Raw genomic sequence first — 24,241 nt, 5'->3', positions numbered from 1 at the left:
ATAGATATTTTTTAAAGGTCAGATTGTTAGAATCCAAGCATAGTCAACTAAGTTTACCAATTTTAGTAACCTGTAATATGCTTTGATAGCCATTCCACTTTTGTTCCCTAAGATCTGACTTGTTGGAAACTATTGTACCAAAAATATAGTCTCACATTTAATTGGTAGAATTTGTCTAATGCAGATAAGTAACACTGAAATCTCATTCTTAACAGGGTGGAAGAATGAAAGAAAAGAAAGATGAAAGAATGTTGAACCAATTTGTATGGCTGTATGATGGAAGGAAACGGAACTGAGAACTCCTGCAGTAGAACACTTGGATGGCTTCAACAAGATAATGATGCTAAGCCATGGCTTTGGAAATTCTCTAATTGCTTTTCTCGTCCCGAGCAAACGTTGCCACTTAGTCCCCAAACGGTAACTATATGCAAGACTGAGGACATAGAAAATTCCTTAGGCAAATAGATGAGAGATCATTTGGTCTGGGGCAGTCTCTCTCCCTGGAGTCCATGCCAAGTTTTCCCTCTTCCTTCTTCTATTACTCCTTATAGCACGTTGTTATAGTTCCTGATTCAATGAGGGCATACTTTTTTAACTCCTGTACTTCCACACTGAATAACAGTAGATGTTTTACATATGTGATGTTAAAATTTAGGGAAGATTAGTTTCTCATTAAAATCACAGATTCCAAAGACATGTCCACACTGTAGAGTAAAATTGGAGGAAAGTACAAAACAGATTTTATTTTACTGTAGCCTTCTGAGTTTTGAATCTTAAAAATCAAGGGAAGATTGCTAGGATTGTATTAATAATCTTTTTCTGTTCACGATTTCTCTTGATTTTTTAAAATATGTCTAGAACTTCTTCCTTTGTCTTTTCATAGTGATTTTGCTTTTTCTGATTTCATTTCCTGCGTCATGTTATCACCTTTTTTTTTCCTGTTATACTTGGAATTTAAGTGAGATGTTACTATTTATATAAGGGTATAGAAAATGACTTTTTAAAAAATTAATTGAATTCCTTATTTTCTCCAAGCTTTCATTATACAGTGACCTTTGTTTCTTGGTGTCAGTAGTTGGGATAGTTATTTCTTTCAGAAATATTTCTTTAGGGACAGTTAGGGTTAGCTGCTCAAGTAGTGCTTCCCGGGGTGGCAAGTCTTTCTCTCGTAGAGTCACACAAAGCAGAATTGCACTGTCAACTTCATAGGTCCAGAATCTCAATTTTTGTCAGTGGCACCCATAATTGAGTCTATTCAGGGAGACCAGCTGACAATAACCCTGCCCATAGAGCAATACCTATATAAATCCAAAAGCCAATGAATTAATTTTCAGCCCGAACTGTAATAATTACCAAGAGGGCAGAACACCACTACTTATTGGCTGGTCAGACCATTGCTGTTAACCTTTTTAGGAAGAGCCTAACTGAAAATCCAGATTTCTCCCAAATGAGCATTCCCTCCCAGGTGAGTGTAGAATCATAGCAAAAGGAGTGAAATCATAGCAGTCAGATGGACCTGTCTATCCTCTAAGGGATAACTGTGTCTCAATCACTGTATCAAGATGTCTTCTTCATCTTTATAGTGCCTGCACTCAGCCAATAAAGAGTATTGATTAGTTAGATCCCCCTTCAGTGGCCAGGTACTGTGCTGAGTGCTTAAGACGCATTATCTCATTTTATCCTTCTAATAACTGAAGGAGGTACATTCTGTTGTTCAACTGAAAGATGATAAAACTGAAGCCTGGAAAGGTTAAGTCACTTACCCAAAGTCATGAAACTTGAGTATCACATTCAAACCCAGGTCTCTGACACCAGTGCCATGCTATATAACCTTTATAAACACAGTAGCCTTGTGTGTCTATTTTGGAGGCATATGACAAACTATTTCTCTTGTATCTTTTTTTCAGGTAGTTTTCTAATTACTCTAGTTCTTTCCACTGGCTACAAAATAACTTAGCATTATAGTTTTATGTCATGATACCCTAGGGTTTGCTAAATGTTATCAGCAACACTTTTAAGACCTATTCACAGATGGGCCAAGTGGGCTGATGTCTCATCTTACCCACAGTGTTTGAAATCTTCTCTGGAGGGCCTTACTAAAACTCCGTATGGTCTGACTGCAAGAACCATTAAATATTTTCCTTAAAGCACTTTGCTTATAAGCCATCTCTAGTGAATGCTGTTGTGACTGTCGTTTTCATCCCACCTGTTTTGTCTTCAGAAGACCCTGTGAGGCAAGGGGAAGTTATCAAAAGGAAGTCACTGAGACACAGGTGGTTAACCGGGCTTGCTGAGGATGTAAACAGACCCCCTCCCGCGGTCTCTTAAAGTTCAGAAAGGACACAGTCTTAATTTTAGTCATCTGTTTCGATGTTCACTTCCCATAGACCTCTGAAGGGTGCCCCTGGTTTTAGCTGCCATTCCATTTTGTGTGGTTATGATTGAGTGATGTAAATATGTTTGAACACTTGCCATTTTTTAATGCAATGGGATGTGAGTAACCAAAAGTCACTGGCCTCAAAAAATTAACTTGTGTTCTGGTTTTCTCTTCTCAGAAAGATTACATGGAGAATAAGAAAGTTGCTGTGGAATTAAAGGATGTACCATCTCCCCTTCATGCTGGCTCTAAACTTTTCCCAGCAGTCCCACTTCCAGATATCCATTCTCTTCAGCAACCTAAAATACAGCTTTCAACTGTCCCCAAAGTAAGCTGCTGTGCCCATTGCACTAATGAACCCTCCACTTCACCGATGCATCTCGGTGGTGGTGGTGGTGGTGGTAGCGGAGGGACTGGTAGCTTGATTCCCCCGGGCGCACTGTTAGACTCGCAAAGCACCAGAACAATCACGTGTCAGGTAGGGTCAGGGTTTGCTTTCCAGTCTGCATCTTCACTCCAGAATGCCTCAGCTAGGAACAATTTGGCCGGCGTCGCAAGTGACTTTCCCAGCATGTGTCTAGAAAGTAATCTCTCTTCCTGCAAACACCTGCCCTGTTGTGGAAAGCTCCATTTCCAGTCATGTCATAGTAACGTGCACAAACTGCATCAGTTTCCGGCTCTCCAGGGCTGCACCTCCTCCGCTGGCTATTTCCCCTGTCCTGATTTCACAAGTGGGGCTCCCGGGCACTTGGAAGAGCACATTTCACAGTCGGAGCTAACGCCTCACTTATGCACCAACTCTTTGCACCTAAATGTGGTACCTCCGGTTTGTTTAAAGGGCTCACTTTACTGCGAAGACTGTCTAAACAAGGTTTGTATCTTTTTATTTGTTATGTTGGGTGCAGCTGAGGTTTGAGGAATGACTTTTTTAAATAAAGTGAATATATCTTGAAAAAAATCTTTATTTTGCATGGGTTGAAGACTCCCTGTGATGTAGCTTTCTCCCCATCAGCATAACTTCTTCTGGTCTTGAAAAAAAGCACAGGGTGAAATGGGAGGGACCATTCAAAAAAGTACAGAGTAATTAATTATTCATCTAGTTTATGCTTTTAGAGTCTCTTGTAATAAATCTGTTTCCTACAAGTGAACCTAGCTCGGCAAAGCCTCGTGTTCTGTTTTGCCTTTAAAGGCCGGAACGTAATTGTGGTTTCTTAAAGCTAACACTCACCTGATACATGGACCCATTCATGTAATAATAGGTAACTGCATGTTGTTTTTTGGTAGTAATTTGGGGAACTTGAAACTTGGCCTCAGTCACACAGTGTTCAAGTGAAGACTTCACTTCCTTTTATGTGAAGTGTGTCTGAGGTCTCCATTGTAGCAGACACATACCTCAGAATGTAAAGATCTGATCATCTGAATGTTTTCCCTCATCATTTCAAGTCACTTCTTGAAGTGAGTTTATGCATTGATAGCTGATAGTTCTGGGAAAGGTGATTTGAAAATACATTTTCCAGAGGTTAGCAGATGGAAAGGAGAAACACTTAGAAAATGTATTTTCAGTTGTAGTATGTAACTCTGGGTTCTGAATTGATGTGTCTGAAACCTCCTCCTCTTTTTAAAAAAATTTTAAAACAGCCGGCAAGAAATAGTATAATTGATGCTGCTAAAGTCTGGCCAAATATACCACCTCCAAATACTCAAACTGCACCTGTTACTATTCCTCTGTGTAATGGCTGTGGAACCAAAGGAACAGGGAAGGAGACCACGTTGTTATTGGCGACCAGTCTAGGCAAAGCTGCTTCGAAATTTGGTAAATGACAGTATCATATAAAATGTGCATATTTAAATAGTGTTCAGTATCTGATACCAACACGGCATTTAATCGCCTTTAAAGGATTCCTTGTGGTTTTAAAGCTACTGGGTATGTGAGTCTCCATTTCCATCTCTTGGTACAAATCTTTTTATTCTTATAGACCAAAAAGTCCCTTGCCGTCTATGTTGGGCTGAGGCTGTTTGAGATCAGAAGCTTTGTATAGAAAAAAATGGGGTATATTAGGAGAAGTAAGTGCTGGAAGGGACTTGGGGTCAGCTTGGGTTCACAATCACGCTTGTTGATTCTATGCTCCCTAGAAGTGCTTAGTATTTAGGAAGATTAGCAATGGCTGATGAAAAACAGTATTTGAAAATCTAAGATCATTTCTCTAAAAAGTAGTTGATACCTTATCTTCTAAAAACGTTTTTTGAAATTTTGAATCAGATGTTAATACAGTGTTAAAAATCATTAAAATCAGGACAGGAACAACTTCACCCTCGGTCTCCTCTTCATTGTCCTCCCACACTGAGTTGTAGACAAGTGTGGGCAGAGCGTGAAGATCAGGCCCCAGAGCTACAGTGTCCGTTCACCTACATGTTAGGGTTCAGAGGGGCGTAACTGGCCCGCATGAGGATGGCTCGTGCTTTGTGATGGATTTATTGTGGGCTTAAAGTAACTGGACTTTTAGATTTGTTCTCTCCTGAAGAATAGGAATGATTGCTTAGAGATACTTTGGCAACTTGGGGATGTTTGTCTTACTGGGTCAGCCAGTGGGGCTTGGTATCCTTAAACTTAACATCAATCAATAATTTCGTTTTCCTGCCACTAAGAATGATAGGTAGCTACCTATTATCTTTATTTTAACATGTTACCTCTTTTTTACCTTATGTAATTGAAAGTCTTCATATTTCTTAAGGGTCACCAGAAGTTGCGCTAGCAGGACAGGTGCTAGAAAACTTACCCCCCATTGGAGTGTTTTGGGATATTGAAAACTGCTCAGTCCCCTCTGGCCGCTCAGCTACTGCGGTTGTACAGAGAATCCGTGAGAAATTTTTTAAAGGCCACAGAGAAGCAGAATTCATCTGTGTGTGTGACATCAGTAAAGAAAACAAAGAAGTTATTCAAGAGCTGAATAACTGCCAGGTAAAAAAAAAAAAAAAAAGAATTTTTATCTATTTTGATAGAATAAGCACCTGTGATTTTTTTTAAAAGAATTCCAATTCAAAATTTATTTAATAGTACACATTTTTGCTAAGTTTGCAAGTGCAGAAAATAAGCAAAAAATTATTTCTAAAGTACTGGAAATTATTTAATCATGTCTGTACTTTCAGTAAGGCTACTGAAGTGTGACTAGTGCTTGCCTGGTGTAGTGGTTACATATGTATCATTTCCTTTGATTTTCATAACTGCTCTGTGGACAAGGATTTATTATTTGAAATTTAAAAATGTGAAAGGCCCCAAGAGCTTAAGCAACTTTTTAAAGATCAGATGGCCAGTAAGTAGATGAGCTTAAATTTAAATCCAGATTGATCCCAAAGTCTCTTCTTCAGCTGAAATCAGAATCCAGTTCTTTGCTGCCTAAAATTATGTATTTATGTTTCTTAAAAAAAACTAATAAATCCTATTGTGTATTATATGTAGTTGAGGCACCTCTTGAAACAAACTTTTCCTTGCTGTGGAGATTTTAATATGAGCCTGATAGTTTGAACTGGAGTAAATGTATTTTAGCACCCTTAGGGGCAGAGGCCTCGCCTCTTCCACCACCTGCTGGCAGGAGCCATAGACGATGTATGGCGTAGATGAAGGACATCACATACAGCCCCAGATCTCGTCTTAATCTTACAGCAAATCTCTGCTGCCCACAGATTGTTGGCAAAAGCTATTAGTGAGAGCTAATTTAACTACTTCAAATTCCACTTCTTTTTATTTATTTTCTGAAAGGGGGATGGATGAAGTGCAAAAGCAGATTAGACACAAAAAGTAGGGAGTTAATAGTGGATCCAGTTAATTTGTATGGAGAACCAAATTTGAAATTATTGAGATTTGATTGTAATTTTTTTCCTCCTAGGTGGCAATAATAATAAAAGAGTTTCCCCAAGAACTGTCTATTAAGATGTGGGCAGAACACATAGTGATTTTCTAACCTCAGCTCTTTCTCATTCATCCTTGTTATAAATTGCTGCAGGTAACCGTTGCCCACATCAACGCTACAGCAAAGAATGCTGCTGATGATAAGCTGCGCCAGAGCCTCCGAAGGTTTGCAAATACCCACACTGCTCCTGCCACCGTGGTTCTTGTGTCAAGTAAGTGTAGAAACATCTGCTAATTTCAGCTACGCTCACTATGTGTGAATTGTCATAGAAGCCAAAAACTGGTAAAGTAAAATCTGCCCCCAAAGATGCTGAAATACATAGGACATATTTATGCTTATCTCTGAAAACTGTTCTAGGTCAAAAAAAAAAATGGGTCTACATGGATTTCTGTATTTTTCTCCTAGGAACTTGAGTAAGGAGTCTTGTGGAACCAAGTTTATTGAAGAAAATGCAATTTTTAAAAAAATCCTGGGCCCTGTATTGCTAATTTTTAAAAATCTAAGATGAATGATTTTCAAAGTTGAGGCTCCCCAGAATATTAACATTTGCTCTCTTTTACTACTGGAAATAACATGTATTGGGGTTCAATATAAGTATATGGTAAAACTGTCTTGCCATGTTAACCCTTCTGATACGAAATGTGCTCCTGTTCTAAAAAGAGGTGGGGGGGGAGCAGCTTTGAATACAATCCAGCCATTCCTTTCTTCTCAGTGTCGGTCGAGTTGCCTGTCTCTGTCAAGTGTTTCTAATGTTTGGGGCCGGGGGTGGGCTGTACCTTTTCTTTCAGCTGATGTCAATTTTGCATTGGAACTTAGTGACCTGAGACACAGGCATGGTTTCCACATAATTTTGGTCCATAAAAACCAAGCCTCAGAAGCACTGCTGCATCATGCTAATGAGCTGATCAGATTTGAAGAATTCATTTCCGACCTGCCCCCCAGGTTACCGCTCAAAATGCCAGTAAGTGGATTTGTGTTCTTTTTTTTTGCCATTTTCCAAAGTGAGATTATGAAGGCTGAAGACAGCCCTTCATAGGAGGTTTCCAAGCCTAGGTGAGGCTGTTCCTTGTAATAGGCTGGTCAGATTTTGAAATTGGCCTAGAAACTTTCAGTACTTCTCTTACAAATATATGGAGAATTGATATATATGAGTTTTGGTGGCTTTTTTTTTCCAGAGTATGGAGAATTGACTTTTAGATTTACCTTACTGACAACCACTTGCCAGTGACTCCAAAGCTAGCAGTGTTTTGTGTCAGGTGGCTAGAAGTAATGGAATGCGAATTATTACTCTTTTTGCTTCCAGGTTTTTCAGGGAAGAGAATATGGTGATGGTTTGCACATACTGTTATGGTTGGAGTGAAATAAGCAGAGTAATTGTACGGTTGTTAGGCATTTGATCCTTAAGCTCCAGCAGGCCTCTGAGTTTGTTTTCTATGGTTGCAGTGCCTGTTGTGCGTGGGCACAATTAGGAGCAGTGGTTGCTACATCTGTAGCCTATTAAGCCACTTGATAGGATTTCCAGCAGGATGAGCATTTCTGAGAGTCTTGATTTAGGGTAAGAATGTATTCTGCAGTACTGAGCTTATGTTGAAGCTATTTGGAGAATGTATATGTAATAATAGCAATAATGGAGAAGAGCTATGGTGTAGGTGGTCCAGAAGAATGCATGCAGTTTTAACATATTTTAGTAACTTCATAGTTAAAGAAGCACTTTAGGAATGATCTCTCCCAGTGTCCTCATTTTAGGGAGGAAGAAGTCAGCACTTAGAAAAAATAAGTGAGCCATTGGAGATCACACAGCTCAATTGCGGCAGAGCCGAGGCTGGCCCTTGGTCTCCAGATTCAGGCCCTTGTTCTGCTAGTCCCACTGCACCCTCTGTACCGAGCATCACCAGAGTCTGGCCTGAAATTAAACACATGCTAAGGATGGTTTGCAGTTGGGGATCCCAGAGTCTTGCCCAAGGAGTAACATACGTAGGCCCTACTCTGGTGTTTGGCACTACTCTCCTAATTCACTTTTGTTGGTGTTCAGTATGTTTTTAATCTGTTGACTATAGCTTATTTCCTCTCTTCCACCTCTGTTTGACAGTCACTTTTTTAACCTGAAAGGCCTTTAAGTCAAATGTAGCATTTTAGATAAGAGATTGCCCACTGTAGAGATCCTTATTTTTTATGACTTTAAAAAAAAGACCTGATTATTTAAAACATAAAATCCTGTCACAGATTTTTCTCTCATTCATCAAGGTAATCAGTCATCTTAGATATATCTCTCGTTTTCTGTCTTTTTTCAGTCAAATTATGTTTACCCTCTCCCATGGGAATCTCTGTTAGCTCCCCTCCAAGGTCATTAGCGAAATGGAGGTCACTCATTGTTCTCATTTTTTAATTGAATGTGTGCCCTCGAGTGACCCTGTTGTAACACTTTTCCTCTGTACCAGCAGTGCCACACCCTGCTCTATGTGTATAACCTACCAGCAAATAAAGATGGCAAGAGCATCAGCAACAGGCTCAGACGCCTGTCCGATAATTGTGGTGGCAAAGTGCTGAGCATCACGGGCTGCAGCGCGATTCTCCGCTTCATAAACCAGGACAGTGCAGCGCGGGCTCAAAAGCGAATGGAAAACGAGGATGTCTTTGGTAATAGGATCATCGTGTCATTTACTCCAAAAAGCAGAGAACTCTGTGAAACAAAGAGTTCGAATGCAACTGCTGATAAAGTGAAGTCTCCCAAAAAACTTAAGAATCCAAAATTGTGCCTCATCAAAGATACAAGTGAACCATCTTCCAGTGCCAAAGCCGCACCTGGAAAAGGGTCGCAGGCAAATTCTGGATCTGCCACCAAAAATACCCATGTTAAAAGTTTACAGGTAATTGTGATACCTCTTGCTTTCTGAAGTTTATGGTAGGTTTGCTTTCTTGGTCTCTGTGTTTTATATGCTCATTCGCTTTTGGTGTGTCCTTTCCTCCCATTTTTGAGGATACTCAAAGCCAAGTGGTATCCTGTACAAGGTCTAGCATATCTTGGGGACTTAACTGTTAAACTCCCTTGCTCTTACCTCTTTTAAGGAGCTGTGCCGCATGGAGTCAAAGACTGGCATTCGAAACAGTGAGCCCCAGCAAGGCCACCCGAAGCCGGTAGCACCTCCTCACAGAAACTCAAGTGCTCCCGCGCCCACACCTAAAACCTCGGGGGCAGCAGAATCCGTTTACAAAACCAATCTGAAGTAGGTGCAATATTCTCCCTCCTAGTTGCTGATCTTAATGTGAAGGAAAACAAATGACCTTTTCCCTTCACCGTTTCCCTCCATTAGAAGAGAGAACCTCAGTGCCCGCAGTGTTACCAGCTCTCCTGTAGAGAAGAAAGATAAAGAGGAGACTATGTTCCAAGTGAGTTACCCATCTGCTTTTAGCAAGCTGATCGCGTCAAGGCAAGTCAATCCTCTGCTCACGCCTCAGTCTTGGTCTTCTCGGTAAGTGGTTCTCGATCCATGGAGTGGTTATGTGCAACAGAAGCGGTTATGAAACGATGTTTGTTTAACAGAACTCAAGCAGTGCAGAGGTGCATAATAAAAATAAGAGAAATCTTGCATCTCTCCTCCGCTAGTCCTGTTTTCCTCAGGTCACAATAGCTAACGTTTGAGGGCAGGGCTTCTCACCATTTCTCTCTCCTCCACGTGAGAATCTTGGTAAGCAGAGGTCAGAGAGAAAAAGCCTGTCCTGGAGTCCTTGGCCAATGATAGGAGGCACAGTAAGACGTCCTTACCATATCCTCATCTCTTCAGCGAGTTGAGGAAGAAGCCCAAGCTGACATACATTGGTTATTCTTACTCATAGAGTAGTTCTAGGAAGCTGTTTGAGAAATGAGTGTCTCTGTAAACCACTGTAATGATCTGTATAACTCCGACCTTACTTAAGTTTTCTAAACTCACATGGATTAATTCTGGAAGCTTGCAAGACAGAGGGAACCATAAGGCCATGTTGCATCCCATGAGCTCCTTCTAGCGTTGTATTTGTTCTGCTGAGTTGTTGAAGACTCATTATATTAAGTGACTTTGGACCTGTGAAATGACATCTACAAATTCATACAAAAATTTTTCTTCTATGGAGAAGGATTGTAACATGTGAGCAAGAATATCTAGCTTTTTCAGAGCCATTTCGGTAGGGAGGGGTAAACGACTTACTGGTATCACAAGCTAATTTTCTAAGAATAAATGCCCTAAGTGGAAAACTAATTCATCAGGCCTGCCTGTAATTTCCACCTTCAGCTTTAAAGAATCCAATAAAAGAATATTTGATATTAAGTAATGTATTTGTTTTTGATAGGGTTCAGCAGATTGTACTTTTGACAATGAGTCTAAATCTATGTATAAAAGCACATTTGAAAACCAAATTGTATTGTAGAAAGATGCTTTTTTATAGCTTCAAATGAAGTCAAAATGATATAAACAATAAGTAGAATAATAGTTTTTAAAAATAACCTCAATATATATGTTTTTTTAATCAGGAGTATGTCTCCAAACCTTTTAAACAGAGCATCCCCACTTGCTTTCAATGTTGCAAGTTCAAGCATTAGTGCCGACTGCCCGGACCCATTTGCAAATGGTGCTGACATCCAGATTAGCAACATAGACTACAGGTTATCCCGGAAGGAGCTGCAGCAGCTCATGCAGGAGGCATTTTCTAGGCATGGCAAGGTAACCTTTGTACTTTTGTTCTTCCCTTTGTTTAACCCCTTGCTGTCATTTCAAGTTGAGGGCACTTAATTCAGTACACGTATCCACAGCCAGGATATAAGCATTGCTGAACGAGCTTGAACCCCTTCCTTTTTCCTCTGGTCTACTCGTGCTGTTGCTTCATGTTCAGTTTTTAGGACACAACCCCAGAGAGCAAGAAGCCTGGCAGAGAAGCACTAGTGGTCGTGGGAGAGATTTAAGTGGCGCTTTGGGAAATAAAACACGGATGGGTTTTAGTAAGCTCTGGCTACTGAGAGATGGAAGTAAGATTCAAAATAATGTCATCTGTTTTTGTTAATCTCTTTCTAAATCTGATTCAGTTTTTAGGTGCAGTTTGCTAAAAATGAACCTTTTACTGGTTCTTAAAACAGCTCTGCCCCAGGTTTTTGCAGGGGCTGGAGAAGACCCAAAAGACTCCCTGCGTGTGTTGGCCCCTGAGCCTGTTCTCAGAGAGCTGTGTGTGCCAGAGCACCCGGGCAGGCCAGGGTGGTGTCACATCTCTGAAGGTCACCCATCCCAGCTCACTTAGGTTCTGGTTGGCAGAAGTGCAGAGTTCATACAAGTTCCGCCGTGGCCTCACTAAAGTCCACAGACCAGCTCCTTAATGATTCATATTCAGTTTTGAGATAACAGGGTTCTGGGTAGACAAAGCATTCTGTTTTCCTTTTTACTCTTGTAGGTGAAAAGTGTTGAGCTCAGCCCCCACACAGATTATCAGCTCAAAGCTGTTGTTCAGATGGAAAACTTACAAGAAGCCATCAGCGCGGTGAATAGCCTCCACCGATACAAAATTGGCAGCAAGAAGATCCTGGTCTCTCTTGCCACAGGAGCTGCTAATAAATCACTCTCTTTACTGAGGTAAAGAACAAACAAACAAGCTACTTATTTCAGGAAATGATATTTTGGCCCAGAAACAATTTTAGAAATAAATAAAAATAAATTTTATCCCATTTGCAGTCCTCTTCTGATGATCACATGTGCAGTAATGCTTATCCTCCATTAATAGAGTTTGAAATAAGGTAGAAGTTAGGAATAAACTGGTTAGAATATTTCATCTTGTTCAGGTCATTAATCAAAGATGAAGTAAGCTTAAACTTGGCAGGCACTTTGAAGTAAAATAATATGCCACATCTCCAGAACAGGTTCTAAAAATAGTAGACCTCTACAATAAAAGTTTATAAGCCTGGAAAGCCTGAAATCTTAGTGAAGGATGGATTTGTCTATAAGGGGTATAAGGTATAGAAAGCTTCAAGCTCTCAACCTGCAGATACATCCTTAATGTCAAACAGATACCCAGCCCCATAAGTCTACATTGCAACTAGATCTATCTTAGAAATTCAGTGATGATTTTATTCAGAATATACTTTGATTCTTCTTTGACTCTCCCTGCCTTGAGGGGAACTAGTAAAACAGAACTCACTCCTAAATATGTTTGGACTCTCAAAGATCTTATCTGTAATAATGTACTTCACCATTATTTTATTTTATTGTTATAATTTTTTTTCCAATTTTATTGCGATTTAATTGGCACACAGCACTGTATACGTTCAAGGTGTACAGACTGATTTGTGCACCAGAAATTACCATAGTGTTGTAGGTCAGTTATCCTGAAAAAGACAAATGAACAAAAAAACTCATGGAAAAAGAGATCAGATTTGTGGTTACTAGAGGTGGGGGGTGAGGGAAGGAATAATTGGATGAAGGTAGTCAAAGGGTATAAACTTCCAGGTGTAAGATGAGTACTGAGAATATAATGTATAACATGATTAATATAATCAGTACTGCTGTGTGTTGTATGTGAAAGTTAAGAGTAAATCCTGAGAGTTTTTATCACAAGGAAAAAAATTTATTTTTCTTTAATTTTGTATCTATGTGAGATGATGGATATTCACTAAACTTACTGTGGTCATCTTTTTATGGTGTACGCAAGTCAAAACTTCACCATTATTTTAAGTTACGTCTTCATTTCCTAGAATAAAAAGAATACTCATTGAAGAAAACTTGGAAAGTTCAGAAACAGAAGGGGATAAAAAAAATCACCCATAATCCTATGGCTCAAATCACTCTTTAACAGTTTGTATTCAGTTGAATATCTTCAACTATGGGAATTCCTCTCCCGTGTCTCTGATACAAACTGCACTGTGGCAAGAGACATTCAAGCTATTCTGCCTTTTGCTCTGAAATAAGGTGTTTGTCTCAGTGAGTGAGACACAGGTGTAGAAAGCCTTATGCTTGAGTCTGATGAAAATCTCAGTATGTGACTGAATAGTCTTTAATTGCCTGAAGCCTGTTCTTTGAGTTTTTCTGGGAGATCAACTCTGACATAAACATGAGTACATTTATTTTGCATACACATTATGTTAATCAGTTTTATTAACTCTTTTTAAAATATAACTTGAAAGGGGGAGGGCATAGCTCAAGCGATAGAGCGTGTGCTTGGCATGCATGAGGTCCTGGGTTAATCCCCAGTACCTCCTCTAAAAATAAATAAACCTGATTACCACCCCCAAGTAAAATAAATAAATAATACAATAATGAATAAAATATTTTAAAAATAATAAAATAAACTATAACTTGGAGTGGAGAGGAAATCATCTGTTCTCTAATTGATTAAAATTTTGTCTTGCAGTGCGGAAACAATGTCTATTCTTCAGGATGCTCCCGCCTGTTGTCTGCCTCTTTTTAAATTTACAGATATCTATGAGAAAAAGTAAGTCAGAGTTGTTTTTTTCCATTGATCCAGTCAGTACTGACGGGTGACTTTCATGCATTAAACTGCAGTGGTGACTCTTGAGGAACTTCCAGCCTAGCGGAGGAAATGAGACAGACAGCAGTGGGCAGATTTAAATGCCAGTTTTAACACTCATTTTTAAAAGTTCGTTCATTTTTAGCAAGTTTAGACCTCAGTCACCAGAGCTGTACTTTTTTTTTTTCTTCTGGTCGACTGATTTGTTTTGTTATTCATTGAGTGAACATCTTTGAGCACCATCCAGACTGTAAGCTCCAGGACGTTAGGCACAGGGTCTGACCTAACACCGTGTCTTCAACACGCAGCGCGCAGGAGGCACTCAACAAATACTAGTGGAATGAGAGGCTCAGTGGAGGATGCAGAGCTAGGAAGACAGCCCTTGTCCTTGAGGAGGTTATGTCTGGAAGGGAAAAGATGCTTACTATTTATTGTATAGAACAAAGAAAACTGTCCTTTAAAAGGAGCAATGGGAAGGAGAAAATGCTTTGAAGATACAGAGGATGGAAAGAACTAGGAGCTTGACCATTATCTCTGGATTCTGGGAGCCACTGAAGTGTTGGAGGAAAGAGGGGAGGGAAGAGGTGCGGTGTTGGGAACCGTGCATCAGGGGGCTCTTCAGGTGGCAGTGTGTCAGTAAACAGGGGAGGGAGTGTGTGCACCAGTCCCAGCTCTGAGCAGATGCTACTGGAACAGAAGGAGCTGGGCACCATAGGAGTTTTAGATGTCAGTGAAATAGGACTCAGGAGCCAGTTTTACGTAGCAGGCAAGGTAAAAAGTAGAGGTCAGTTTGATGCTGAGTTTTTTGTCCTGGGTGACGAGGGGGAAGGTTATGTGGGTAAACTGGAAATAGAGAAATAAAGAAAGCTTGTTTAGGCGGTACAGAGAGTTTTTGATCTTGGCTTTGGACGTATGAGTTTTAGGGGGCTGTTGGAATATCTGAATAGAGAGGTCAAGTGGTCTTCTGCACATTTGGAGTCTCCCTCGGGAAAGAAGGTCTTAAGATATGGCAGTTAGTTGCCTAAAGATGATCCTGAAAGACCGGGGAGTAGCTGAGCTCAGAGGAGAGGGAGGAAAACCAAAAGAAGGGCGGAATTGGATGGAATGCCACCCGGGACAGGGAGCTGCGAGAACCCAGAGGCAAGGGTGTTATCAGGAATGTGGGGTTGGCCTGAAGAAATGGTGTGAGGTTTGGGGTGGAGGAGGAGGTTGCTGGTGACTTGCAGGCCGACTCTAAAGAGTCCTGAAGAGAAGATCCTAAAGGGAAGGGGATGGCAGACTGGACAGGGAAACAGCCGAGGCAACTTCTGAGCGACCGACTGTTTCCATTATAGGGAAGATGAGAGAGCTCCGGACTGAGTGAGAGCACACAGGAGACTATGTATCCGTGGAGTGGGCAGCATGGGCTGGGGGAGGGTTTGAGGCTGGTGTTGGTAGTTTGGGAGATCTGAGCATTTAGGTTGGGCATTGGGGAAAGACCACTGGAGCAGCTGACATTTCAGGAGCACTTACTATGTGCTACGCTCTCTCCATATATAACCACATTTAATCCTTACATCAACCCTGTGAGGTAGTGATCATCACCCCATTTTACAGCTGGGAAAACTGAGGCTTAGGTTGGTTATGTAACTTGACTAAGGTCACACAATTTAAGTCAGGATATGAACTCAAGTCTGTCTGCCTTCAGATCTTGTGCCTTTAAGCTCCAAGTATGAAAGACACAAGTTGGGGGTGATTTGGGCATCCAGTCTTAGAGGAAGTCTAGGTCTGGAGGCTGAAGCATAGGGGATACAGGGGTGTAGCAAGAAAGGGGTATACCTCTTTGGAGGGAGGTGGCAGAGCAGAGATGGTGAGAGGTAATACAGAGAGATTTGGAAGTGAAGGAGAGGCCAGTTTGAAAGGACTCATAGCAGATAGCTTTCCATCTCAGAAAATTAGGTGAGGCATTTATGGAGGGTGTGCGGGGTTGGAGGGTAGGTACCAAATGATACGTATAACCACTGTGAGAAGCAGCGAGCCAGAGATGACTGGGAGGAGTGCCAGGCATCATTAGTTCCACAGTGAATGAGTTTATAGTAGAATTTTCCCAGTTTTACTTTCAAAGAGACAGGGGAACTGTCCTTGGTTATAGCCCTTTATTTAAACAGGTCAGGTATTTCTCTACAGTCAAAGAAAAGTGTTCCCTTTAGGTCATCATCTCTTCCTTGCTTTTAGGTTTGGACACAGGTTGAATGTGTCAGATTTATATAAACTAACAGACACGGTTGCAATCCGTGAACAAGGGAATGGAAGACTGGTGTGTCTCTTACCCAGCAGTCAGGCCCGCCAGAGCCCCTTGGGGTCTTCCCAGTCACATGATGGCTCTTCAACAAACTGCAGCCCAATTATATTTGAAGAGTTGGAATATCACGAGCCTGTCTGCAGGCAACACTGTTCCAATAAGGATTTCAGGTACATTGCCCGTTTCCCTTGAGAAATCATCCTTTTGTAAAAGGTCGTGGAGCATCTGTTAGAATTACCTCGGGGATATTCCAGACTGAGACCACTGAGAAATGTCAACTGTCTGTTTTGTTCTTTTTTTGGCAGTGAACATGAATTTGATCCAGACTCTTACAGGATTCCTTTTGTGATCCTCTCTTTGAAGACATTTGCGCCCCAGGTTCATAGTCTACTGCAGACACACGAGGGCACTGTGCCTTTATTAAGGTGACCGTGTCAAAGCCATTGTATTACGATGCCTTTGCTCTCCTCTTTGTAGAAAGTCTGCCCTCAGCCTGCACCTCTCCCAGAGCGAGTGCTGTACAATGCTTCAGATGCTTCAGCCCAGAATTTTTAGCTACCGCTTGTAGTCGAAGTATATCTGAAGTGGGATCCATTCACTCAGTATTTCAACAAGAAAATTTGTGTTTATTGCTGAATTTTAGAAATGTCAGCAAGAATAGGGCAGTTTCTTCTCCACAGAGAAGAGATTACTGGAAAGGCTATAACAGAGGTGTGCACAAGTGCTATGAGAGAGTGCACAATCTCATGGTTGTGGATGTCAGCATTTGAGGGAGAAGAGTCTTCTTCAGGAGTTCCTTTAACCACTTGTTGGGCCAGCTCGTAAGCTTAAGGCAACCATGTTGCCTTAAAGCCACCGAACCAATGTGTTAGAGGGGATTGAACTTGGAACCTACTTAATTGCCTTATTTTTAACCCCCTCTGTTAGAAAATTGTCCAGGAATTTCTGGTCCCATCAGAATGCATCAAAGAGAGAAATGCCACAGGGATTGCCTCCCTAGGACCTTAATTTGTAACTTTCAAACCCAGATCCTTGGCATCTTAACAGAAATTGTTTATTAATGGATATGTTCAAAGAAAGGCGTCTGTTTAGTGGGTGCTTTGCTTTTCCATCATTTAATTAACCTTTTTTCTCCCCACCACACTGCAGCTTTCCAGATTGTTACGCCGCAGAGTTTGGCGAACTAGAAGTAGTGCAGGAAAGCCGAGGCGGGGGCGTCCCTTTAGAACACCTCATCACCTGCGTTCCAGGTGTCAACATTGCCACTGCACAGAATGGCGTCAAAGTAGTTAAGTGGATTCACAACAAGCCCCCACCTCCAAACACAGGTAGGTGTCAGGTGTTTGGTCCTCCTGAGCCACCGTCTGCTGCAGGTGCAGGCTGGTGGCTTTTCTCTTCAACAGCAGCACTATTTCCCCATCATGAAGCACCATGGGCGTCTCCTATGATCTTTTAAAAAGTGCTGAAGGTTTGGCAGAACTAGGCTTTTTGAAAGTACCAGTATAAATTATGTAAAGAATTTAAAATCCCACAGTTATAGATCTCTCTAGTTACATAATTTTGTAAAGCTTTTTGGCTTGCCTTTAAAAGGCTTTCAGGTATTTGAAGGAAATACCTCTTGAATGCAAATTTACTTTGGAAATGTATTTTGATGGACATTTCTGACTTTGTTAAGTGTGAGAATAGATTTAGCTCTAAATATAAGGGACCAGGACATTTGAACTGAGATTCGGGTGAGTTTCAGGGCAGTCCATGAGTTGCAGATGTCTAATCTTGTTACCTGTACCCAGCACTGTAAATTGTTGCCTTCATATTGACACTTCCTTCTCTTTGGCCCCAGACACTTCCTCCTTTTCTTCTCCCACCTCCCCCTGCCCTATAGGGAGAAAAGTAAGGATAACTAGGGAGCTCTGTTTGTCCTGAGCTTCTTACCCTCCTCCTCCTGACTTTCCCGTCAGGCCTAGACCCCTCCGGGTCCTGTGTGTGAAGCTGCTCCCTCCTTTCTCTCTCCTGTGTCATTAGCCCACTAGGCTCTTATATAGATTTCCATTTGATTAATTATACTTACATGATTAAAACTTCTTAATTACATGAATGTTCAAGATAAATGCAAAAACCTGTTTTTCAGTTTTATCTCATGCTAGTTTTACATCCTTGCTTTCCGTGGTTTCCTGGGCAACGTTTTCAGCCCCTCTCTGGGTTAGTTAGGGTCTTCTGGGCTACCTGCTTGATAACGATTTATAACTATGTTTCTGTGAGAAAGTTTATTAGTGTCCAAGTTACAAATGGATCTTTGACATACCACCAGTTTATAAGCTGGAAGCTTTCTGTGTATTTACACTTCCCCTTTAAGTTAACGCTGTGGGGAGCTATGCTCTACTTTGGCAACTCAACTTGGAGAAGTAGTGGGAAAGCATATGCCAGCCCGTAAAGAGGTTGGGCTAGCCTGTTGGTTACATCGGACCTGGATTTAACAGCTCTCTGAGAAGCAAAGCGGCTCTTTTGTCTTGTCTGCTTGGTCGTGACCAAGCTCAAGCAAGGGAGTGCAAGGTTACTTTTCCTTTCCGCTGGTGGAGTCCCAGTTTGTACCTCATGCGTGTTCTTGTTTTCTCCCCACATGTTTATTAGACCCTTGGCTTCTGCGTTCTAAAAGTCCTGTGGGTAACCCCCAGCTGATCCAGTTCAGTAGAGAAGTGATCGATTTACTGAAGAGCCAACCATCCTGTGTCATACCGATTAGTAATTTCATCCCATCTTACCACCATCATTTTGCAAAGCAATGCCGGGTATCAGACTACGGGTATTCCAAGCTGATCGAATTATTGGAAGCCGTGCCTCATGTGTTGCAGGTAAGGAGCGCTGAGAGAGTATTTGTTTAAGAGGGTATTTCCTCCACAGCTTTGGCTACCTTGGCCAGAGAAACAATGTAGCTGATAACCCAGTTTCTGAGAAGTCAGCCCATCAGTCAACTGTCTTTATACACATGTTTTGTATATGATGTGGCTTCTTAATTTTTCAGAAAGCTGTGAGTTTCCAACTTAAAGGAACTCCTAAGTGCCCTGAGGAGTATTTTCCTTCCAGTCCCCATAGACTGACCTCCTCTCTCCCAGCACAGTCCTCTCCAGAGTTGTGCACCATTAATATGGGAGCCGCTATAACACGGGTTTACCTTTCTTATGAGGGAGTTGAAGACCAGTTACTAGACTGGAGCCTGGCTTTGCTTCCTAAGGAGTCTCTGTCTATTAATTTACAGTGCTATGATAGCTTCCCACTTGTAAATGGCCTGTAAAACTTCAGCTGTCTTTCAGAGACAAAATTAGTTGCCCAGACTGGTAATACACTTCATTTCTGTACTCATGACTCCCTAGGAAAAAGTGCGAGGGAAAAAAGGAGGTCCCTGGCACGTGAGCAGTTCATTCTGATGGCTGCATTTTGTTGAGCTATGTGTGTTTCAAAATGCAGATATCATACAGAAAAGATGTATTCCCTGAGGGCAGTAACAGAAAAGAGAGAGCCGTCAAAAAGAAAGTCAGTATCTGCCGAGGTCTTATGAGTATAAATAACCAAAGTGTTTGATTTGCAGATTCTTGGAATGGGCTCCAAACGTTTGCTGACCCTAACCCACAGGGCCCAGGTGAAGCGCTTTACTCAGGATTTACTAAAACTTCTCAAATCCCAAGCCAGCAAACAGGTCATTGTGAGAGAATTCTCGCAGGCTTATCATTGGTGAGTTGATGAGGAGGAAAAAAAAAAAATGAAAGCAAATATTTTAAAACACTTGTTCTCCCAAATTTAAAATAATTGTCCAACTTTTCTGTTTAGCATTCTTCTGGAAAATGTATCAAGTTATTTTGCCAAGTGCTATTTCTCATTCTTCACCGATTTCCATGGTTAAAACCTAGGTGTTTCTCAAAGGACTGGGACGTGACTGAATATGGTATTTGTGAGTTGATTGATATCATATCAGAGATTCCAGACACAGCCATCTGCTTGTCCCAACAGGATAATGAAATGGTGATTTGTATCCCCAAAAGAGGTATGTGACTTAAATTTGCTGGAACGAGGGTCTGTCTCAGTGGTTGTTTTCACGTGGAGTCATACAAGGGATGCATCTCCCACCTGCTTTCTGTGATTCCTGAATATCCCATGCAAAGTGCAGTGTGAAAACTGCTCTGGCAGGCTGTGGACCTTAGGTTCTTCAGAGTCGGTGAAGCCACTGGTCAAGAAGAACATCAGGCCAGTTTTTCAGAATTCACTCTAAGGGGAAGAAAGGACATAACCAGCACTTTCTTAAAACGCCTCTTTCAGCCTGACTGTGACTATTTTATGCTGTAAATTTATCCATTTAAGCTAGTTACTGTGGCTTTTGCTTGTCTCTTCTTTTTAGCTCTGAGATACTTTACTATGCACACTTGAGAAGGGAAAAAAACTCGAATGGATGCTTTCATGTTTCACATTTTAGTGGTTTCAGTTGAGGTCTGGGAAATAGGACAGAAAAAAATCCACACACTGTTGTGTTCTCCCACTGCTGCCCATCAGTGGTTCTAAAACTGTGCCCCTGCGGACACTGGTACCCGTGAAATCAGTGTCCAGAGCCAAAACAACTGATGTCACTCTGTTTAAAATTGTAATTTAAAATGAATCGAAACAAATTTAAGAAACTTAACTTAAACAGAGGTTTAAGGTTTTTGTCCCTTTTTTTATTAAACTTCTGGTGCCTGATACTCTGTGCTGTTAGCAATTTTAATTGAAGATCAGAAGAATAAACAAAGCGTGTGAACATTGAGAAGTGTGACTTAATGGAAATAATTTCTAGATGACTTTTTCAAGTACAGACACCTGTCGTGTTCATATATATGGGGTGGATGTGGGGAGGTGGAGGGACTAAAAGAATTTCTCTCTTATAAATTACATAGGTGTGCATATGTATCATGACTTCCTGGTGTTCTGCCCTTGATCAACTTTGAAAATCATCTAAATGGGTAGGGTGTAGCTCAAGTGGTAGAGTGCATGCTTAGCATGCACCGAGTTCTGGGGTTCAATGCCCAGTACCTCCTATAAAAATAAAGAAATAAATAAGCCTAATCACCCCCCCCAAAAAAAGAAAAGAAAATCATTGGGAAAGAGAGAAAAGTATGTTTGTTTTCAGTTGTGAGTGTTTGAGAGGCAAAGATGGTATCTCTCATAACCTGTAGTGTAGGACTAACTACACTACTAATGTTAAACACAAATGGATAGAAGTTTGTGATTTATGGGGTTTTTTTTTTTGTTGTTGTTGTTGTTTTGGTTTGTTTTTTTAAAGAACGTACCCAGGATGAAATAGAAAGGACAAAACAGTTCTCCAAGGATGTTGTGGACTTGCTGCGGCACCAGCCCCATTTCCGGATGCCCTTCAATAAATTCATCCCCTCCTACCATCACCACTTTGGCCGGCAGTGCAAACTCGCATACTATGGGTTTACCAAACTACTTGAACTTTTTGAAGCCATACCTGATATTTTACAAGTAAGTGAAGAAATTCTAATTAGATTTTTCAGAACAATATAAGGGGGAATTTTTTTTTTTAATGTTCAGGCCTGTTTCCCTGGGAAGTAGGGAGTTATGAAATAGGATGAAAATTTGAGATAATTTCGATCAGAGAATCTGTGTTGTTGGCTCATTAGTATTTTTAGGTAAATGTGGTTTTTCCTTCAATAAAAAAGTAAATCATCCTTCAGATTAGTTTCAGGCTATCTACTGAAGATAAGGTTAAGTGGTTTAATTTCGTAAAGTGAATCTTCTCTCATTAGCTCTATACTTTTCAGATCTCTTATGCTGGAGGTGGGGACGAGTGAATGAGGTGATAACAAATGTTTGGGTGTTAAGCTTTTACTAAGTAAAACCAGATTTCTGTTGTTGATTTTTACTATTATTACTGTTATTGACCCCTAAAATGCTTTCAAAGAAGAATCTTTTGTGTGGTGAGCTATATATTAGCTGCTTCACCATTTCTAAGTGTACAGTTCAGCAGGGTTAAGTATCTTCATATTGTTGTGCAGCCAATTTCCAGAACTTTTTAATCTTGCAAAATGGAAACTTGGTATCCATTAAAAAACACTGAAGTGCTTCCTTAGTTCCTAATTGTGCACGTTTTCATGCCCTTTAACCCCACGAACAGTCATGGCTTATCCTCACTTCCCTCCTCCTGTGTGTTTTCCCAGGTATTGGAATGTGGAGAAGAAAAAATCCTCACTTTGACGGAGGTCGAACGGTTCAAAGCTCTCGCTGCCCAGTTTGTTAAACTCCTTCGGTCCCAAAAAGATAACTGCCTTATGATGACAGACCTGCTTACAGAATACGCTAAAACTTTTGGTTACACATTTCGTCTTCAAGACTATGACGTCAGTTCAGTTTCGGCTTTAACACAGAAACTTTGCCATGTCGTAAAGGTAACAGGTTTTTTTCCTTTTTCCATGTGGTGAAGCTTGTGGTGGCGTGATCCTTGCTAGGATGTTTGTGTGAGATTTCTGCATTTACACTTCACACTGCTTACTGTGGCTTCACAGCTTGTTTTCTGTGTGGTTAATGCCTCGCTAGGAGATGGCTGGGGTGTGGCAGTTTGATTTTTGGTCTTGCCCTTGTGTGTCTGTTAGTGGCCTCGCCAAAATAATGTCTTTGTGAGCTGAGGAGGTCACTGGCTTGTCCCGGGGTGTTTATTTTTGGCTGTCTCAGTCTCAGTCCTGCTGATCTGAGGTTGGAGCCTTCCACACGGATCTTTGCCCCTGACATTCGAGGGAGACTGAAACCACAGACCTCTTCTTCCCTGATTCTCACTCACCTGGGGAGTAGATTTAGGAGCAGGCTCGGACTCAGCATGGCCTTGGTTGCTAGTAATGCTGGAGTGGAGAGGATAACTTCCTCTTCTTCTGCAACCCGGACTGAACTGACCCTCCTTTCCTGGGCAGGGCAGCTGCACAGTTTTCAGGCCGCTGCCACCACAGGACCAAGAAAACTCACCACAAGGAGGAGAAAATGGAAAGGAAAAAAGGTGGTGGCAGCCCCAGTCACAGGTCTGGTAGGAGTTTGTTTCTCTACTGGTCAGTTAGAGGGGGCAGAACCTTCCCGGGAGGCACGGATGCAACTGTCGGGGAGTAGGAGGAACACTAGGAGTAGGGAGCATCCAAGGCCAAGGAGGCAGAAGGGCCGGCAGCATCACGTGCTACTGAGACGGCAGGGGAGACGGGCACCCGTGTGACCTTTGGGCCCAGCTGAGTGGAGGTACGCCGTGTTGCCGGCCACAGCAGGGTCAGCCTTAGTGTTACACAGGACTGAAACCACACTGACTGGGCTGAGAAATGAGGAGGAGGGGGCGACGAGAAAATGGCAGCAGGTGATCTAGCCAGCTTTTCTGTTCATTTGCTTATGAAGGAGAAGAGCCAGAGACCGCAGGGCTGAGTGAGCGTGTGAGTGTTTTGGTGGCTGTGTTCTTCTTTCTAGTTGGGGAGATTTGGCATGTTTGAGAGCTGTTAAGAAGGATCTCCTTGAGAGAGAAGGTCAGTATACAAATGCGGGACAGGGTGATGGGGTGAGGGTCCCGAGGAGGCAGGAGCTGTGGGGGGTCAGCCTTCAGTGGAAGGAGGGACGGCTCTCGTGTTAATACGTGGACAAAAAGGAAGAGGGGTCGGGCAGATGCAGACATGGGTGTGATGTGTGTTGCCAGGAAGAGGAGGGAGTTACCTTCCAAGAGCCGTTGCTCTGTCAGGTAGAGGATGAGAGCAAGTCTTAGAGGGAGAAAGAGATGGGATTCAAGGCTGATGAGCTGAAAAGGTCTGAATGGTTGCCGGGGTGAGCGGCAGCGGGACCTGGGCAGGAAGGCGTGTCGGGTGCCGGGAGGGCGGAGCTCACTGGAGGTGGGGGCTCGTGGCCTTCCTGTGGAGACGGTCAGGATGTGGCTGCTTACGGACAGGCTCAGGGAAAGCAGAGTGTTGGGTTCAACGTGGGATTTTGCCAGGGACAAAGGAGTGTAGAGTGTTGACAAGAATGTTCATAAACTAATAGCCCATCAGTGCCAAGATGGTTCATGAAAGAGGAAAGTGGAGAAAGGAGAGAAGGCTTGTGAGTCAGGAGGAAGTAGGAGTCCACGCTGGTGAAGTTGCAGAACCAGGGGGGCTGAGCATGTGGCTCTCTCTTGTCTCCCACCCCGTGTCTGCTTCAGGC

The 24,241-nt window shown here is 41.9% G+C and overlaps 1 protein-coding gene across 5 annotated transcripts in view; it reads left to right on the top strand.

Moving 5' to 3' along the window:
- The window catches only part of MARF1 (meiosis regulator and mRNA stability factor 1), a 39,152-nt gene that overhangs the window by 3,614 nt on the left and 11,297 nt on the right, over nt 1–24,241 (top strand). For 2 of the 5 annotated variants that reach the window (XM_072942667.1, XM_006212084.4), the window contains exons 2-21: nt 216–417; nt 2,556–3,248; nt 4,016–4,190; nt 5,110–5,336; nt 6,379–6,496; nt 7,074–7,246; nt 8,724–9,152; nt 9,352–9,509; nt 9,597–9,755; nt 10,790–10,979; nt 11,698–11,876; nt 13,648–13,728; nt 15,979–16,215; nt 16,351–16,470; nt 17,195–17,373; nt 18,674–18,894; nt 19,629–19,771; nt 19,948–20,081; nt 21,348–21,550; nt 22,246–22,473. In XM_072942667.1, coding sequence (XP_072798768.1) covers nt 274–417; nt 2,556–3,248; nt 4,016–4,190; nt 5,110–5,336; nt 6,379–6,496; nt 7,074–7,246; nt 8,724–9,152; nt 9,352–9,509; nt 9,597–9,755; nt 10,790–10,979; nt 11,698–11,876; nt 13,648–13,728; nt 15,979–16,215; nt 16,351–16,470; nt 17,195–17,373; nt 18,674–18,894; nt 19,629–19,771; nt 19,948–20,081; nt 21,348–21,550; nt 22,246–22,473 — 4,191 coding nt within the window. In that variant the 5' untranslated portion in view covers nt 216–273. The remainder of the gene's footprint in view (nt 1–215; nt 418–2,555; nt 3,249–4,015; nt 4,191–5,109; nt 5,337–6,378; nt 6,497–7,073; nt 7,247–8,723; nt 9,153–9,351; nt 9,510–9,596; nt 9,756–10,789; nt 10,980–11,697; nt 11,877–13,647; nt 13,729–15,978; nt 16,216–16,350; nt 16,471–17,194; nt 17,374–18,673; nt 18,895–19,628; nt 19,772–19,947; nt 20,082–21,347; nt 21,551–22,245; nt 22,474–24,241) is intronic. The other 3 variants (XM_072942666.1, XM_006212085.4, XM_015245948.3) reach the window with 3 other exon arrangements.

Source organism: Vicugna pacos, chromosome 18 (assembly GCF_048564905.1).
Source record: "Vicugna pacos chromosome 18, VicPac4, whole genome shotgun sequence".
NCBI lineage: Eukaryota > Metazoa > Chordata > Mammalia > Artiodactyla > Camelidae > Vicugna > Vicugna pacos.
The sequence above is the reverse complement of the archived record's forward strand: the minus strand, read 5'-3'. Positions and strand labels throughout refer to the sequence as shown.